Source organism: Pelobates fuscus, chromosome 6 (genome assembly GCF_036172605.1).
Source record: "Pelobates fuscus isolate aPelFus1 chromosome 6, aPelFus1.pri, whole genome shotgun sequence".
Classification (NCBI taxonomy): domain Eukaryota; kingdom Metazoa; phylum Chordata; class Amphibia; order Anura; family Pelobatidae; genus Pelobates; species Pelobates fuscus.
Window position 1 is genome coordinate 32,742,114 of NC_086322.1, and position 18,740 is coordinate 32,760,853.

General features: G+C 39.6%; 1 protein-coding gene across 2 annotated transcripts in view; it reads left to right on the forward strand.

Annotated features, from left to right (window-relative positions):
* Positions 1-18,740, forward strand: part of ATRN (attractin) — a 178,922-nt gene that overhangs the window by 51,927 nt on the left and 108,255 nt on the right. For both annotated transcript variants that reach the window (XM_063457594.1, XM_063457595.1), the window contains exons 4-14: positions 1,525-1,653; positions 2,730-2,938; positions 4,121-4,289; positions 5,073-5,163; positions 8,170-8,410; positions 9,577-9,760; positions 10,477-10,631; positions 12,535-12,619; positions 15,139-15,359; positions 15,523-15,644; positions 17,241-17,379. In XM_063457594.1, the coding sequence (XP_063313664.1) occupies positions 1,525-1,653; positions 2,730-2,938; positions 4,121-4,289; positions 5,073-5,163; positions 8,170-8,410; positions 9,577-9,760; positions 10,477-10,631; positions 12,535-12,619; positions 15,139-15,359; positions 15,523-15,644; positions 17,241-17,379 (1,745 nt within the window). The remainder of the gene's footprint in view (positions 1-1,524; positions 1,654-2,729; positions 2,939-4,120; positions 4,290-5,072; positions 5,164-8,169; positions 8,411-9,576; positions 9,761-10,476; positions 10,632-12,534; positions 12,620-15,138; positions 15,360-15,522; positions 15,645-17,240; positions 17,380-18,740) is intronic.

The window sequence follows — 18,740 nt, forward strand, 5'->3', positions numbered from 1 at the left end:
CATTACAGCCCAGGGATACCTCCACTGGTCACTCCTCAAATGGCTGTTATAGGTGCTCAGACACTACCATTCAGTATCCCCACCCTCTACATGCAGACACTGAACTTTCCTCGTGGGATCACTTCTGATGATGTCAGCCAGGGAGGCAGATCAGGGGCAGACCTGAATACAAGTAAGATTTTACTATATTTGAGGAGGCAAGGAGGGACCAGAGGGGCCTAGATGGTTGTTTTAACACTATATGGTATGGAATAGATGTTTGTGTTCCTGACCCTATAGTGCTCCTTTAAAGGGACACTATAGTCACTAAAAGAACTTTAGCTTAATAAGGCAGTTTTGGTGTATAGATCATGCCCCTGCAGTCTCACTGCTCAATTCTCTGCCAATTAGGAGTTAAATCCCTTTGTTTATGAACCATAGTCACACCTCCCTGCATGTGACTTGCACAGCCTCCTTAATCACTTCCTGTAAAGAGTCATCTACAGTTTATCCTTCCTTTATTGCAAGTTCTGTTTAATTTAGATTTTCTTATCCCCTGCTATGTTAATAGCTTGCTAGACCCTGCAAGAACCTCCTGTATGTGATTAAATTCAATTTACAGAGAAAGAGATACAATTGATTGAGGTAAATTACATCTGATTGAAAGTGAAACCATTTTTTTCTCATGCGGGCTGTGTCAGTCAGAGTCAGGGGAGGTGTGACAATGGCTGTATAAACAGAAACAAAGGGATTTAACTCCTAAATGGCAGTGAATTGAGCAGTGAAACCCGAGAAGCATGATCTATACACTAAAACTGCTTCATTAAAGGACCACTCTAGTGCCAGGAAAGCATACTCGTTTTCCTGGCACTAGAGTGCCCTGAGGGTGCCCCCACCCTCAGGGACCCCCTCCCGCCCGGCTCTGGAAAGGGGAAAGGGGTTAAATCTTACCCTTTTCCAGTGCTAGGCGGAGAGCTCTCCTCCTGCTCTCCTCCTCCGATCCGCCTCTTCTCCTCCCCGTCGGCTGAATGCGCACGCGCGGCAAGAGCTGCGCGCGCATTCAGCCGGTCACATAGGAAAGCATTCATAATGCTTTCCTATGGACGCTTGCGTGCTCTCACTGTGATTTTCACAGTGAGAATCACGCAAGCGCCTCTAGCGGCTGTCAGTGAGACAGCCACTAGAGGATTAGGGGGAAGGCTTAACTAATTGATAAACATAGCAGTTTCTCTGAAACTGCTATGTTTATAAAACAATTAGTTAACCCTAGCTGGACCTGGCACCCAGACCACTTCATTAAGCTGAAGTGGTCTGGGTGCCTAGAGTGGTCCTTTAAGCTAAAGTTGTTTAGGTGACTATAGTGCACCTTTAACATAATGGTGAATGATCATTGGATATTAAATGCAGCCTTCCCGTGACATATACAGTCAGGACATGAAGTTTTCACGTAACATTGGCAATTCATTAATTACTTTTATTTTTTACATTTTCTTTCGATACCAAAGGGAATTAATTCTTATAACCATTTTCTGTTTTGTTTTCTAGTGGACTGATTGTTCCAGAGAGAGAAAGCAATGAGTCCGTTCCAGAGGTCGCGGCTACGTCCGGATACGCATTGCTTCATTTTTTCAGTGACGCTGCCTATAACCTCACTGGCTTTAATATAAGTTACAAGTAAGAGATGGTGACATGTTCAGTCAGGAATTGTGTGGATCTAAATTCAAATGGTAACCTCGTTTTAATATGAACGTCTAATCTTTAGAAAGATGTTTTAACATTGTAATATGCAATATATATATATTTGTATATATGCAAAACATTTAGAAATTTTGTCCAAAAATATAAAATCATTTGAATAGTGTATCCAGAAAAACTAAATTGACTCATATATTAGATATAAATATAATGTACATGGCTCATTATTTGAATTTATATCCAAACATTTAATGGCAGTACAGGATATTTATGATAGATGATATGATAAATGTTTGTGTGTGTGTATTTCTCTCCCCACGTTCTGTTATATATTAAAAGAACAAACTCCCAATAACGTGTTTTTCTTTTTCTTTGTACAAGCCCATTTGTTTTTGAGTTTTATCGTCCGGTCTTTCTTGGAATGGAGTCAGATCTCGCCCTAGTCTCCTGTGTCTCATTTGGGGATTTTAGAAATATTTTGCTTGCTGCTTTCAATTAAATCATACTTTCTGCCAAAACATTGGGTGGAAATTTGTATGAAGTTTTCGAAGCAGTGGTATGAGATGATAACCCTTTATTCTACCTAGAATGTCCCACACTAATAGCACACTTATTTATTTAGTTAATTATTCAAAGGTCTGTAGCTCTTATAATTATTATTATTATGCATTTACTGTTGAAGCCTTTACTACTTCCACTGAAAGGCTTTTTCAACCACCAATTCGGAACAGAAAATGTAAATAAACATAACATACATAACCTACCATATAGTAAGTTGACCCTGAGTGTGACATTAATGCAAATTTCGGAATACAAACTACTGAGGCTAAATGGAAGCGGTTAGAAGCAGTTTGGGTCCCATGTGTCCTTTACGGTTTGCAGTACAGTACACAAAGGACGTGACTTTACTTGTTAGTCTCCCATCTCACTCCTGCTCCTGGTTTTCAACTATAAATATTTTCTATTATTCCTTTCATTATAGCTGCAACTGTATGTGTAGGATGTGTGCTATCAGTCTTTCTTGGTACACTGTTGATGTGTCTCCTGTTTCTCAGTATTGATGTGTGTCCCAATAACTGCTCCGGGCGAGGACAGTGTGTGCACGGTAACGGTAACGGCAGCGGTGTATACTGTGAGTGTGCTCAGAATTGGAGGGGAGAGGCCTGTGATATACCATACTGCATGGACAGCTGCGGATTACCTGACCGCGGATTCTGCAATTACAACGGCTCAAAGAGATGTGTCTGCAGTGCTGGTTGGCAAGGTGAATGCTGTCACACTCTTTGTGCTATATAACTTTTTGTTGTGATTTATTTGTATCTAGTATTTCTTTCTCTCTTACTTTCGGATTTTCCCTAGACAAAGGAGTCTATTCGATATAGAATTAGAGCTGCTCATTCGCTTGGTTTTCTATATTTCTCGCACTATTAAAGGGTCACTCCACACACCATGACCACTTCGTTGATTTAAAGTGGTCATGGTGCCTTGATTCTGTATGTGCAGGGTTTCACTGCGGAATACTAAACATTCAGAGTTTAACTCCTCACCTGCTGCAGGTGTAACTCCTCCTCCACCCACATCATCAGACATTCTGAACAAGAGCCCTGAGCTGGCTAATGTGAATTCTGTGCACATTTGGCATCTGACACAGCATGCTGATATCAAACAGCCAACAGTGGCATTGCATTCTCTCTCTCATGCTGCCTCTCAGCTTGTCCTCCCTTACAGCCGAGAAGGATCGGGCTGCAGGGAGAACTTTGCTTCGGTGTTGGAACACAATAATTTTTTCTAAAGAAGTTACTTACAGGTGAAAAAAATATGGGATATTTTGTAGGCAACACTTATTCGATATTTGTAGGCAACATATTATCGATTGCCATGCTTTGGTTATATTACAGTTGTAACTATATAGCACCAACATATTCCTCAGTGCTGTACAATTTGCTAACAAGACAAACATTTAATCTTAACGAAACATGTTTGACATAATGTGACTATAGGGGAAGACAGTTATATTCACACGGGTTTATTCACTTAATACGCATGGCCTTTTCGCATATTATAAAATGTAGGTGGTTTTAAAATCACTGGGATTGGCAGTTTTGTGATTTAAAATTTTTTGTTAAAATACTGTTATGCTCCCATGTCCTAAAGGCCAGTACATTGGGGACTTGGTGTTATTCAGAGTTCACGCCATGTAGATGTGCGTGGGCTGTTTGACTTACACTAGCAGTCTCCGTAAATAAAATCCCAGCTTGTTTAGATAATGTCAAAGCTCTTTGTGCACTTTGTTCTGGTATAACATGACACAAGCGTGTAGATATCTGTCTAGTAACAAAAAATACTTTTGTAATGTTTGCCAGAGGGCAGATATACTTTTGTGCATGTGATTATTAGTTTTTTCTTTTTTTCATACTTGGGTTCTTTTCCCCGTGTCAATCTGCAGGACCTAGCTGTTCAGTACCTGTACCGGCAAATGAGTCGTTCTGGACACGGGAAGAGTACCCCGACCCAAAACTTTCCAGAGCCTCCCACAAAGCAGTGGTGGTCAATAATGTGATGTGGGTTGTGGGAGGCTACATGTTCAACCATTCCAACTACAAGATGGTCGCAGCGTGAGAACCATTTTTTACTTGTTTTGGGGGTTACCCCTTCATTGTGAATGTTATAGCATCTAGTACTATCGCACTTCCCAGCCATGGGACTGCCTAGAACAACACGTTTACCACGGTCCTTGCCCTTGTACCTTTTGGTGTAAGGGTCCTAATTCCCTGGGATATCCATGCTTGTGCATCTATAGTGCAGGTAAAAGGGTGGTTGTCTGATTGTAATGGAAACTGCACAACGCTAAAATACGAAATCAATTTAGTAACAAAGAGTTTAAAAAGTTTACTCGTTACAGAGAATGTGTTAAGCCCTCCAAAAAAAGAGAATGGTAAACCACACAATACACACACATATAGACTTGTTTTCTGCATTGGAGTTAATCATGATGTACTACAACACTGGATTACGTTAAGTTGTAAGTACACTATATAGCCAAACGATATAGTATCCGGACACCTGACCATCACAACTGTATGTGCTTGATGGATATATCATTCCCAATCTATGGGAATTTACATAAAGTTCCGCATATGGTACGTGGTTCCAAAGGTTGAGCAGCCGCCATGAAAAATCATAGGAATGTTCCTTCTATAGTTTCCACTTAAGCTCTTTGCCCCAGAATTACTTTATATATTGTGAAATCCAGTGTTTGATCCTCCTATTTTGATACCAAGAATACCGTGTTTTTTTGTTTTTATCCCATCTTTGTTGAAAGTGTGAATTGTCTTTTCCTCTCTATACCTGCTTCCTGTCGCCCTCTGACCAGCTGTAACAGTTTTGTTTGTACACAGGTATGACCTGGCCTCCCAGGAATGGCTTTCCCTAAACAGTTCAGTTAATTCTGTGGTTGTACGTTACGGACATTCGCTTGCTTTTTACAAGGTAAGAGGATTTGGGATCATACATTTATGCAGGGTTTCAGACAGTGCATTTAAATGGGAACTGTCACTTCCTGGGATTTTTTTTATATTGTATTTGCTGTATTTAGTAATCCACACCTCTGTATTTAACGAAATTCTAGATATAACCCTGTCGCTGTTATAAATTTTGTCCTTTTCTGTCACTGAACGTAGTATGTGGGGGTGGGGAATCAGAAACAGGATCACTGTTTATCTTCTTCCATTGCAGTGCTGTCTGTGCCAGGACTGAACTGCATTGTCATGCTAATCTCTCATACATTTAATATAAAGCCAACCAAAATAAAAAGGGTTTAGAACAAGTTATTATTGGTGTTATTCAGAAATGACGGTTCGTCTCGAATACATAAATTACATGAATTGTTCATATACCATTGCGTAAATAAAAAATCTGTTTACAAATGCTCTGTGAACCCAGGTTGTTTGTCGTTCTAAGTAATGTTTCACGTTTGTTGAGTTTAGTTTATGTTCAATTCTTAATCTGTTTGTGAACAACCATTTCAGAAATGGCAACTGAAAATGCTGCATATCAATTACAAGATTATACACCCTTACCCACACTTTTAATTTAGAGATGATTGAAATGATTTAGATCCAAAATGATATGGACAGCACATGTAAGCCATTGTTAAAAGAACACTATAGGTATACAGGCCACATGATCGCAATGAAATTTAAGTGTTTACATTGCAGGTCTAATATAACCTCTAGTGGCTAAGTTCCAGACAGCCACTCGATGTGCTTCCTGCACCATGAAACAACGTTTGATGTCCTCATGCATTTTGCATGAGAAGGTCCAACGTCTTCAAAATCCCCATAAGAAAGCATTGTTTTGGGGGTAGGAGGAGATCGATCCAGTGTGGATGGACCTCTGCGCTGGAAAGAGATTAGTAAATGAAAAAGGTTTTTAACCTTTTACATGCCTGTCTGTTTTGCATTCCTAATGCTAGTGTTCCTTTAAGGTCTTAAAGATTGTAAAAGAGGCAAGAAAATAATTTCTCATTGACGTTGTTGGTAAAGTTTCTCCTGGGTTCAGTTTTCTCTTGGGTGGCCAACCTTCCAAACAGAATGTGCATGGGTCCTTGATTCAAACATGGGTCCTTGATCCTTGCATAGTCTTTGTAATAAGGAGATGCCTGTCTTCCTGCACCAAGTATTTTATAATTGTAGAGATGTCACTAGTCATAGTATAGCTATAATTGTTTGTTACAGGTATTTCTATGCCCAGAATTCTATGCTTGGAGGAAAGACGAGACAGGGGGGATATGAGAGAATCACTTTGGCATCTCCATAGAGCCCTTCGCTTGATAATTCAGTGTATGTTTAAGAACATATGAAACATATGTCCTCGTTCTCGTTTCATGTGTGTCAGGATCCCGCGGGCGGCTGCGAGGGGAGGCTGCTGTCCGCTCGCGGCACTCACCCTCCAGCCATCCGCAGTCCCCTTCCTGGCGTGCGCTCGGCGGGCGGCATCCTCCCAGCCACGGATGCCGCCCGCGTCTTCCTCTCCGTCCCCCAGCGGCAGCATGTATGACGCTGCACGCTGGGAGACCGCCCATTTTAATAAACGCCGGGGTCAGCCACCTGACCCGGCGTTAAAGGCACAGTGCCTCAATCACAGTGGGAGGTCTAGATATCTCCCACGTGTGATTGTTAATTCTGATGGGAAATTATCCAATCAGAATTAACCTTATGGTTTAAATACTTACCTTTCCTGTTCCTCCCTGCCCTGTTGTGGTCTTTGCTTGCTAGTATTGCTACTGAACTTGTGTTTCTGGTTACGTACTCTCTGGCTTGCTTATCTGACTTTGTGAATTTCTCCTACCCTTTGACCTCGGCTTGTTTCTCGTTATTCTGTCTTCTGGTTCCCCTTACTCGGCTTGTCTCCTGACTATTCTTTGTGTGCTTAGCCCGGCCACTCTAAGATCCGATACTGCACCTTTTCTGTGTGTGTGTTAGCGTGTTTGGTTCCCGGAGTCGTGACAATGTGTGATTTGCTCTCTAGTTTTGCATTTTCTGCCTACGTTGTTCATAAGTTTGTGTTCTTCTTGGCAGAAAACTTTGCAGTGTTTACACAGCACCCACTCCTAGTTTATCCTGCTGGCATAGCCAGGTTTGGGTTGCTCAGAATGGCGTAAAATGTTCTTTAAAAGGACAATGAAGGCGCTGTAACTGCTGCATCTCATTGAATTTGTTAGTGTCTGGAGTTCCCTGGCATTGCTCTTCCATTCAGTGTTAAACCATTTTAATGCTATGCGAGAGTCCCCAGCAGCTCACCCCCTCTGTGTTGCCTGGGCTTATGAGAAAGCATTAGCCTGAGCAGCTATTGGTGGCTGTGGTTGGTTGTGAGTTTCAGCTGACTGCTTTCAGCCCATTAAAGCACCCATTGCTGGTATGATCTGCTGTGACTAGATGGAAGTGTGCAGTAGACATGGCGGCACTGGGGTTGCCAGAGGCCCATAATAAACTTGAAAATGACTTAATGTTGAATGGAGGGCAGTGTCAGCAGGCCACAGGCTCTATTCTGTGCAGTGGGGTATAGTGTCCCTTTAAAGTTTGATCAGATCCTTGTGTCGGTTTATTGGGAACATTAACTCCACTCCTTCGTTAGAATGCTTCAATGTCTTGTTGGAACTTTCCTAAAGTTCTTCACTGATTATTCTGGATTCTGAAAAAGACGTGTTTCTAGTAGTACTGATCCATTCACTAAACCTGTGACTGTGAATTGAAATTGTGCAGTCTTTAAATCCTACAGCTGTGTATCTCATGGTGGCATTGAATTGAACTTAAAGAATGGAAAATGATTCATAATATATATCAGTCGTAACCTTGAAATATCTTTCCAGTGTCTCATTTATATGTGATGTGCTCTCTTGTTTTCTGCTAGTCTGTTTGCATATGTACCTTGTTTAGATTCATATGTTTTTGCTTTAATGCCCTGATCAATAAAATCAATAATTTCTCTTTATAGGATAAATTGTACATGTATGGTGGCAAGATTGACGCAACTGGCAATGTTACCAACCAGCTGTGGGTATTCCATATTCAGAACCAGTCATGGACTCAGATCCAGCTGAATGCCAAGGACCAGTATGCAGTAGTGGGCCATTCTGCCCACATTGTTACTGTGAAAAACAGAGCGGTCATGCTGGTATTTTTTGGACATTGTCCTCTCTATGGGTATATCAGCAACATTCAGCAATATGACCTAGGTAAGACTGCATGAATACATTGCCTTGCAAGTTTAAAATTTTAAATTATACAGGCTTTAAAAGAACAACCTAGAATGACCTTTAACGTGCAATACTTATATACTAGATATGACCTTTTCTAGAGCAAAGTTTTAAGTGGTCCACAGTATGTAGGAGCTCTCTACGCATTTCCACTGTAATTGCTCCACACTCAACATTTTATTACATAAACTGGTAAGAGAAATTTATAGTACACAAACTCATAAAGTGGAGCAAAAAATATAATTCCCTCTCTTCTTAGTACAACCAGCAATGCTGAAACAAAGATAGAGGGATACACAATAGTGCAGATTATCCTTATTAAAACAAACACATACGTGTATCTCTATAAAGCCATATACTGAACCTGGTGTGCCTTCGGATCTTTTCTGGGTGATCCAAACTTTACTGCAGATAGTGTAAGGATGAGAGGTCCACGTATGTGTATGTTTTAATAAGGATAATCTGCACTATTGTGTACCCCTCTATCTTTCACCATTGCTGGTTGTACTAAGAAGAGAGGGAAGTATATTTTTTGTGCTCCACCTTATGTGTTTGTGTACTATATGTTTTAAGGTGTGGGGATACCTCACAGGTGTATTGAGCTCACCACTACTGAACGATATACTATTTACTTTTGTTAGACATAGTAATAGAAATTAAAGAAAGTAATTATAAAGAAGCTATGCCGAGAGAGAAGGAGATCATTAAAATGGAGCAAAGGAGCACTTGTAGTCCTGCCGTTTGTGACAAATATGTATATCTCCTACTGTGTTAACTTAAAGGGGCAATATAGTCACCATCTTAATGTAGTTGTTCTGCTGGGTATGGTCCGTCCCTGCATGCTGAGCACTGTAAATGCTCTCTTTTCAGAGAAATGCAGTTTTTACGTTGCTGCTTAGGGGCACCTTTAGTTGCAGTCACTCAGACGTCCAATAGAGGTGCTTCCTGTGTCAGTGCTGCACATGAAGACGCTGAACACTCCCCATAGAGATGCATTGATTCAATGCATCTCTATGAGGAGATAATTGGCTGAATCCATGATCATGCTATACTGTATGTCTACTCTGCAAATAATTAAGATAACTGATACAGGGGAGCTTGAATAGGCTTTTTTTTGTTACATTTACACTTGTTTTTTCACACAGAATCCAACGAATGGGTAATTGTCAGCACACAGGGAGCTCTTGTGCAAGGTGGATACGGGCACAGCAGTGTTTACGATGAGAAGACCAGGTCTATATACATTCATGGAGGCTACAAGGCTTTCACTGCCAATAAATTCCGTCTTGCAGATGATTTGTACGCTTACGATGTGGATACCTCTACGTGGTAAGTATTGTCTCATTGTCAGCTAGGCGGTATGTTCCAGAATGATGCAGGTGGTGGTTGGATAATGTCAATGGGGGTTAGTTTTACCTTGTGAAATGATGGCAAATGATTTTGGATGTTCCAAAACCCTTTTTTTAGATTGTCTTTCTCTCGTGGCATTAGAACCACGACAAAAAAAATCCAAGACTGAATTACAGTGTTGGTATTGTCCTTTAAATGGTAAATTCAGTGCCATTTACAGCACTAGCAGCAGCTCCCAGGAATATTTGGGTTACACTTTGCTGTTTGTGTGAATTCTATAATGAGAGAAGCATCTATTGGGTCAACAGAAGTTCCAGCGATTCCTTAGAACAATATATTTATTGTATGTGCAAGCTGTTTGAGTAAAGACCTTGTTAAACTAGAATTTGTATTTTTTGTTCCGTCTCCGTATACTAACTGCTGAACAGATTTAAGAGAAAATAACGCATATAATGTAATGCATCTGGCAGTTTTTAAAGCGGCTACAGTGATTTAATGTATTGAAAACAAGATCAGCCCTCTTACATATACATTTCTACTTCCATAATGTTTTGTGGCATACAAGACTTGCTCTAATGCACATGTGTTTATATATATATATATATATTTATTTATTTTTTTTTTCCCCCCCCAGATAATTTAGTTCTAAATTGTAAATACAAACCCTTTCCTTTTTCTTCTTTTGCAATTATTAGGAGCATCCGTAAAGACAGCCGTTTTTTCCGCTATTTGCACACCGCGGTTATTATCAGCGGTTCTATGTTAGTCTTTGGAGGCAACACCCACAATGACACATCTATGAGCCATGGTGCAAAATGCTTCTCTTCGGACTTCATGGCTTACGATATTGGTGAGATGTTACAATTGCTGACTGTATTATTTTAGAACTTTAAAAAGAAAACAACTCGTGCTACATTTACTGTAGGAGCACTGGGAGACGCTCATTGGTCTGTGTTAGAATTGTGCAAACATTTTTCAAAGTTATTCTTTCAAATAAAATACCTATTAATCGATACCGGAATGAATCGGTTTTGAATAGCTATGACCTGTAGACTTCACACAGAAAACTACGGGTAAAACAATTTGGAATCGATTCGTTCAACAGACAACAGAAATTTTATTCTGACAAAACAATTAAAAACATTTTTTGCACATATCTAGTCTCAGGAAGTATTACTTTACTGAGAGGGTAGTGGATGCATGGAATAGCCTTCAAGCTGAAGTGGTAGAGGTTAACACAGTAAAGGAGTTTAAGCATGCGTGGGATAGGCATAAGGCTATCCTAACTGTAAGATAAGGCCAGGGACTAATGAAAGTATTTAGAAAATTGGGCAGACTAGATGGGCCGAATGGTTCTTATCTGCCGTCACGTTCTATGTCTCTGGTAATTTTTAAAGAGGCAGTCAGTGTTTTGGAGAAAAGTGTGTTGATTTAAATGACATCAATGATTTCTGTTTTACACATTCCATAATATGAACTGCTGTAATTAACAAAATTACTCTTGCATTACAAAATAACTAGATATTTGTACTACTGCATTTTGACACCTATTATCTGCTCCTTATTCCGAGGATCGATAAGACACACACAAACCTCGTCTCCCCTGATTCAATATGCCCATTCTAAAACAAACTTCATTTAAAAACATGCAGCCAGGTGACTAGCAAACATGAATGGATCTATCATTAAGTGTTCTTGCATAGCAAGACCACTTAATGTTATCTCACATATATATTATTATTAAGTGTTCTTGCATAGCAAGACCACTTACTGTTATCTCTCATATATATTATTATTCTTATTATAGCCAAATATACCACTCTAACTCCTCCCACAGTTTTTACACTACATAGACAGTAATATACCGAAACATGCGGATTGTTCCCGATTGGTGTGCTATTACTTTGTGGAACGTTTCGCCGAATGGTTCTCGAAATATTGTCGTTCTTGCGGCGAAATTGGTCCCATAGGAATGAATGGCAAAATGTTCAAAGCTAGAGTGGGAGCTGGCAAAAGCTGAAAAATCCGGACATGATTTCTAAACTGCCACCACTCCCTCATTTTCAAGCCCACCTACACAAAGCTTATATCAAAACGTTCAGCTATCCCTGCTGCCACTAGAAATGTCCACGGCTAAGCCATAGTCCTGATAGTTTTCACAATATGACCATTTGTTTGCAACTCACGCAGTCCATTGACATTCATTGAAACTCCACTCTGCAAAGCTCACATTTGAAGGGCAATTTCTAAACTGCGACTGTGCCTTCATTATTAATATCTCAGAGACATACTATACATCAAAATGTAGGTCTGGGTCTTGTGATTCTCACAATATAAAGCTCTTCACTGTAGGATTTATAGTTTTTAAAATACTACCGTTTGAAGATGGCAACCGCAAAAATACTCTGACCTGTGCAAGGCTGCAGCAGCAAGTGATGTCATAGACAGGGCCTTTTGTACACCTGCTAATGTTTTTATAACTGTATGTTTTAATGTAACTGTGAAGCACTGTGGGCAACAACGTTGCAATTAAATGTGCTATATAAATATATAATAATAGTTACTCCGCCCACTCCAGTTGTAGACTACTGGTGGAGGCAAGAACACCACACAATTTCCCCAGAAATTGTAGCTTTTCTAGTTTAAATAAATGTTTGGATGACACACAACGTGCATAGTTGTAGATTTATGGATTGTGTTGGCTGATCTTACTGGAAGGATACCTCCTTAATAGTTTTTCTCACATTCTTTAGCATGTGACTATTGGTCCGTTCTCGACCGTCCAGCGTTACATCAAGATGTCAACCGCTTTGGGCACTCTGCAGTTCTGGATAATGGGTAACAGCATATCCACTTTTTTTTTTTTTTCTTTTCACCCTGCTAAAATACTGTGTACTATTCCATTTACAGGTGTAAGTCTGGTATAGGAAATATGTCTGTTATTTGCAAACTGTTTACACGTAAATTTGGATGTAGTTACATCAACTGAAAATCCAGATTTAATACGTGACTTCAGGGATGGGCAGCTAAATGAAAAATACTAAATATTTGTTTTTTCTGAATGTCATTTCAATTTACCAGTGACGGTTTACTAGGATTGAATAGAACCAAAGTGTGACTTGTACTGAGAAGCTGAAAGACAAAAATTGTATACGATATACATATACCTTAAATGGAGCGCTGTGAGGGTTTGGGAGTTGCCCCTCAAAGTCTTGATCGAACCGTGCATGTCAAGTGGATATTTACAAAAAATATAGAAAGTACAATATAGTGCAGATTGTAAAACACTGATAATTCAATTGAGTAGCAGAATGGATCACTCACATTTCAAAGAGTCTATAATACTGGCACAGTAAACAGGGCTTGTATGTTTTTTAGGGCAGCATCCCACGACTATTTTCTGTTGGGGTTTCCTCCGGAAAGATATAAAAATAATAGAAACATCCAATGTGTAGTATAGTTGTTAAAAATACCGTAAATTGATAAAATTAGGTATTGAGCTCACAGTTTTCAGAGACTTAAGGGGGGGGGGGGGGGAGGGGGCGGCACTTCCCCCAATGAAGATTCCTGAGGATTTAATGGACATTTTAAAGTGGTAGTGTATTTATTATTAAAGAAATATTTAAAATAAACAAATGGTAAAAATACTTCTAAAGTTAAAAGTCCTAATGGCCGAAATGCATTTCACTCTTTCTGGAGCTTCCTCAGTCAGCTGCCACACACACTCTCCCAAAAGGAGATTCTGGTTCTAGTTTTGTACTGAGAAGCTTATTTGTAATTTGGAGATCGGAAGGCACATGTCAGGAAATAGATTATTCTAATTAGAATCCTCCAGCTGCCGTTGTACTCTAAGCTATATATATATTACATTGCTAAACACAAATACACACACCATTCAAGCCATAAGACTTGCTTTTCCCACAGAAATCTCACTATAACAGTGCTCTTACGACTGGGCATTCTGGGTAGGCGTATGCAACTGGCTTTGCTCCTCTTCCTGAGTTGTGTTTCAAAGCTGTTGCATACAGCAGACACATACTCCAAGGAATCCATGTTTAAAGTGGAATTATGAGGCAAAAATGTGGTCCTTTGTTGAGTTTATTTGCATACACCTACCCAGAATCCCTCGCAGTAGTGAGAGCACTGTTAAAGTGTGATTTCTGTGGAAAAAGCGAGTATTATGGCTTGACTGGTGTGCAGATTTGTGTTTAACAATGTATTAACTATCCACTTTCTTCAGGTGGAAGGGGTTTTCATCCACACTTTTTTCCCCACCACAACTTTCTTGTGAGAATTGCCACCTGGCTTCTTCCTTTGGCAAAGCTTGGCATAGAGTATTGCCATAAAAGGTCCAGAGCGTGGAAAACTGTTTTGAAGCCATGAATACCTGGCTTCTAGGGTATACTAAGCCCTGCTTAAAAAAATAAAAATGTAAAATTGTATATTACAATCATGTATTGTAGTTTGGCGTAGGTCTGTATTGTCCCCGATACACTAAGTGGACAATATGCTCATTTCAGGGAGGACAGATGAGTTTTCAGCAGAGGCTTATTCTGCAGCTCAGACTGTTTGTGTCTTCCGGAATTCAGTTTATGACCGAGCAAGCCTATATTAATGAAGCTCCAGCTGTAAGCTTTGCTGCTCTCTCCGGCCTGCCCGTCAGCTTTTTTTGTGCCACTTGTACAGTTACCTCCATTAGCCACCCCCTACATGTCAACCAAAAACACGTGCCGACAAAATACAGTACAATTCATACAGTGGTTAGGAGGAGGCTGTGTGATGAACCTCGGGTACCAGAGAACATCGAGCAGTCACTCCTTCAGTTCCACCTTCGATCTGCTGTTCTTGCTCTGGAGAAGTTGGGTTTAGTTCTGACTGTGCCCCAGGCTTTTTATTCTGTTCCAGTTACAGCAAATCGTAAATGTTCTGCCATTGGAAGTAACTTGCCACTATTTCTACAATTCCTTCTGCTTGTTTTTGTGAGTGAAGGTTTGGTAGTCAATTGTATGATACTATAACTATAAGAACAACTTCACTCCCTAATTGCTGTGCACTGTGCCAAAAACCCACAGGTTACACCAGAAGTTCCTTGAGAACCTTGTTTTGAGGGTATCGTACAAAGACCTATCTTATTATTATTATTATTATTATTATTTTTTTAATAATTTGTAACACAACATGTATACTTGTGCTCAAAGATTCATGTATGATGGCAGACATCTAAAAAAATTACAGTGTCTCTGTTGTTCCTTTATGAAGCAGTCCATACAGTATGGCTTGTGTGCAGAGAAGGAAGGTCTTCTGACAAAATCAGTTATTACAAATAACTCTGTTTCCCCCTTCCATTTATTCTTTAGCACCATGTACGTTTTTGGAGGGTTTAACAGTCTTCTGCTCAGCGATGTCTTGATGTATACACCCAAAAGCTGTGAATCGTTCAGCAGTAATCGCTCCTGTTTGGAAGCAGGACCTGGCCTACGTTGTGTTTGGAACAGCAGCTTGACAAAGTGCGTTCCTTGGGAGATGGCTACTCCTGAGCAGGAACAATGGAGTCTGTTTCACTGTCCCAATAAAACATGTAAGTCTGATATATTGCATAGCAGATTAATACCGAAAATACCTGCAGGGTGTCCCTACAGGCTAGAGTTGACCCTTTCATTTTCGAAACATTGTAGAATTTCCAGGTGCTCTAAACATGCGTTGCCTTGCTTTGGGTTCATAGTTTATTCCCTCTTTCTCAGATGCAGATAATGAGAAATGCGATCAATATACGGATTGCATTAGCTGCACTTTAAATACAAATGGCTGCGGGTGGTGTAATGATCTTTGCATTTCTGCAACAAACAACTGCACCGGAAGCCAGGTCAGTAAATATTCGTACAGAATTGTCTGATTCGGAGATCAAATGTCTTACAAATGGAGAGTCAAACATCATGTAAGACCTCAAGCATCTTTGGTTTTCAGTAATTTATTATTTTTTTTTAAATGCAACTTATTAAATATATTAATACAACCATTTTTCATTTTGTGTTATGACCTGTACTGTCCACCCCTTTGACAGGGAGAGAAAAGGAAAGGGAAAGTGAACGAACTTTCCTCTAGCTACACCATCACCTCCTCACCAACAGGAGGCGCACAGACACTGATAACCTTCTCAAATCACTTTATAAAAAGCAAATAATATTGTCTTCTCTTCTGTATACAACTTTATTCTTTGCATATGTTTTATAGAGTTTCCCATGCATTTACACATTCTATATATCTTTTTAGCCATATCATGATCATTTTACTTTACTATTGGGCTATTTTCCATCATTATAATTATTAATGCATGCATGCATGCATGCATTCATAGACACACAGTCACGTACATACATGGCTACATATATAATATGAGAGAGATGCACAATCACATATGTTTTTAATGATTACACCTCTCTTCTAATGTTAGAAAATCACTCCATCTTTTTCTCCTGTTGTATCAGCTATTTGGTGTATTGCAGGCAGCGCAATGTTTTTATTAAGCAGATAGCTGTTTAACGTAGCTACTCTGGTATTCTAAATCTACTCACAGTTCTTATCAAAGGTTTTATAGTAACAGTGCCATGTACAAGTACCCCAGTGACTTGGTGTGACTTAATAAAATGTCTCCTCTAAGTTGTGCTTGGCAAAGTACTAGCCAGTGTAAATTGATTTTTGTGAGCTACGGACAAATTCTGCTATGAATATGCTTTCAAATGTTTAACTAGATGGTATGTCCCATCCCATACAATATAATCAATGAGGGAAGTTTGAAATGTTTTATAAATAGCCCTGTAATGCGAAAGGAAGCGGTGACTCTTCATTTACTATATTTATTAATTTAATTGTGTGTATTGTAGTGCACCATGCACATAAAGCACCAATTATCATAGAAACTTTGAATTTCAAGTACTCTCTTCCAGGAAAATATCTCACCGTTAGGAGTGGCACACCATCTGTTTGGCACGGGTTGGTATGCGAGCTGTGAAATGTAATTCCTGGCACGCTGATAAGACATAAACACTAGATTTATCTCTTTGCCGAAATTGAGTGCCGCCATGTTGACTCTCTGTCAGATATTTCTGTAAGCTCTCCTCTTTTTAGTCACTAAGCATAGTAAAAGGAGTAGAAAAAAAAAAAAATTTGCTTCTGCAGTGCAGCTGTGTCATGATTGAACACCTAATACACGTTTTAGGTGATGTTTTATTTTAAGGTGTCATTTGACAATGGTTCCCCTTAAAATTGAAGAGCAAAAAATGTATCTCATTTGTGGGCAGTGAGTTTATGTAAAGCATGAGGAGTGTAGGCATTTTATTTAATCTGGCAATTCAGGGGGTTTGTAGTCCTCTTTTAACATATTTCTCTTTTGATAACAAAATATGTGCTGAGTGTTATTGATTAAGGTAAACACAGAATTAATGTGAATCTTGTGATCCAGGGTTTTGTCATGTCATCTGATAACTGCCCCAAAAATAACCCTGGGTATTCCTGCAATAAGAAAACCAGCTGCAAGAGCTGCTCAATGGACCAGAACTGCCAGTGGGAGCCCAGGAACCAGGAGTGCATTGGACTACCAGGTATGGGCTGCTCATGACCTTCCTCTTGTTTTGTGTAGATTTTTCAGGCAAGCATAGACTGGACCTTGCTTGCAGGACTTTACAGGGTTCACTTGTCGTTATCCGTGATTTAAAAATCTACAATGCTTTCCTTTATGCTTTCACTGTGTCCATGCCACCATTCAAAGACCACGGAAGTCACCCACACCACTATATCTCAATGAAGTGGTCTGCGTTCAATGGTCCTGTCGTTTTCACCCTGCAATTTAAAACATTGCAGTTGTATAAAACTTACAAACTTAAACACACCGCTAGTGGCTATCTTCCCCACAGCCACAAATGGCTCTTCCGTTGAATTATAATTCTGTCATGTGACATTGCAGCCCATACGAAAGAATTTAATTCAACATTCACACTTAAAGGGACACTATAGGATCAGGAACACAAACATGTATTCCTGACCCTGTTGTTTTAAACCCACCATCTTCCCCCCTTTGCCTCTCTAAATATAGTAAAATCTTACTTGTATTCAAGTCTGAAGCTGCTGCCTCTGCTCTGAACTGCTTCTGTCTGCTTACATCATCAAAAGTAGTGATCTGAGGCAATCACAATGCTTCCCCATAGGATTGGCGGAGACTGTCAAGAAGGCTGTTCAGGCAGGGGCAGAGCTAGCACAAGTAAAACACAGCCCTGGCCAATCAGTATTGAATTGAATCAATGCATCTTCATGAGGAAAAAGTTCAGTGTCTGCATGCAGAATGTGGAGACACTGAATTACAGTGCTGCTTACGCTGCAGCACTGCCCAAGGAAGCCGCTTTAGCAGCCATCTGAGGAGTGTTCCGTGAAGTTATCACTAGGCTGTAATGTAAACACTGCATTTTCTCTGAAAAGACGGTGTTTACAGCAGAAATCCTGAAGGCAATGATTCTACTCAACTGAACAAATGTAATAAGCTGTAGTTGTTCTGGTGACTATAGTGTTCCTTTAACATTCACCATGTGTTTCAATTACTCTTTACATTATCTGGCTTTAGGTATATAATACAAGGTAGTATACATTTATTGTGAGCTCATCTCATGCTTGAAAACGAGAAAAATCTCAATGTATCCGTATTGGTAAAATATTTTATAAATATATTTTTATTGTATATTTCATTAATTTCATTCTTTTATTTTTTTTTCCTCTGCTGTTGTGTGGCAATGGTAGACTTTTTAGAGTAGCAAACAGAGACACCTCTTGTTTTATTTATTTATTTATTTTTATGTAAAAATGCAGTGTGTTTATGTGAGATTCTGCTCTCCGCTAAGCACCTTTGGGCAGCTCATCAAAGCATGACTTGCTCTACTAGTTACAGATAAGTATTTAAGGGTTATATATATAT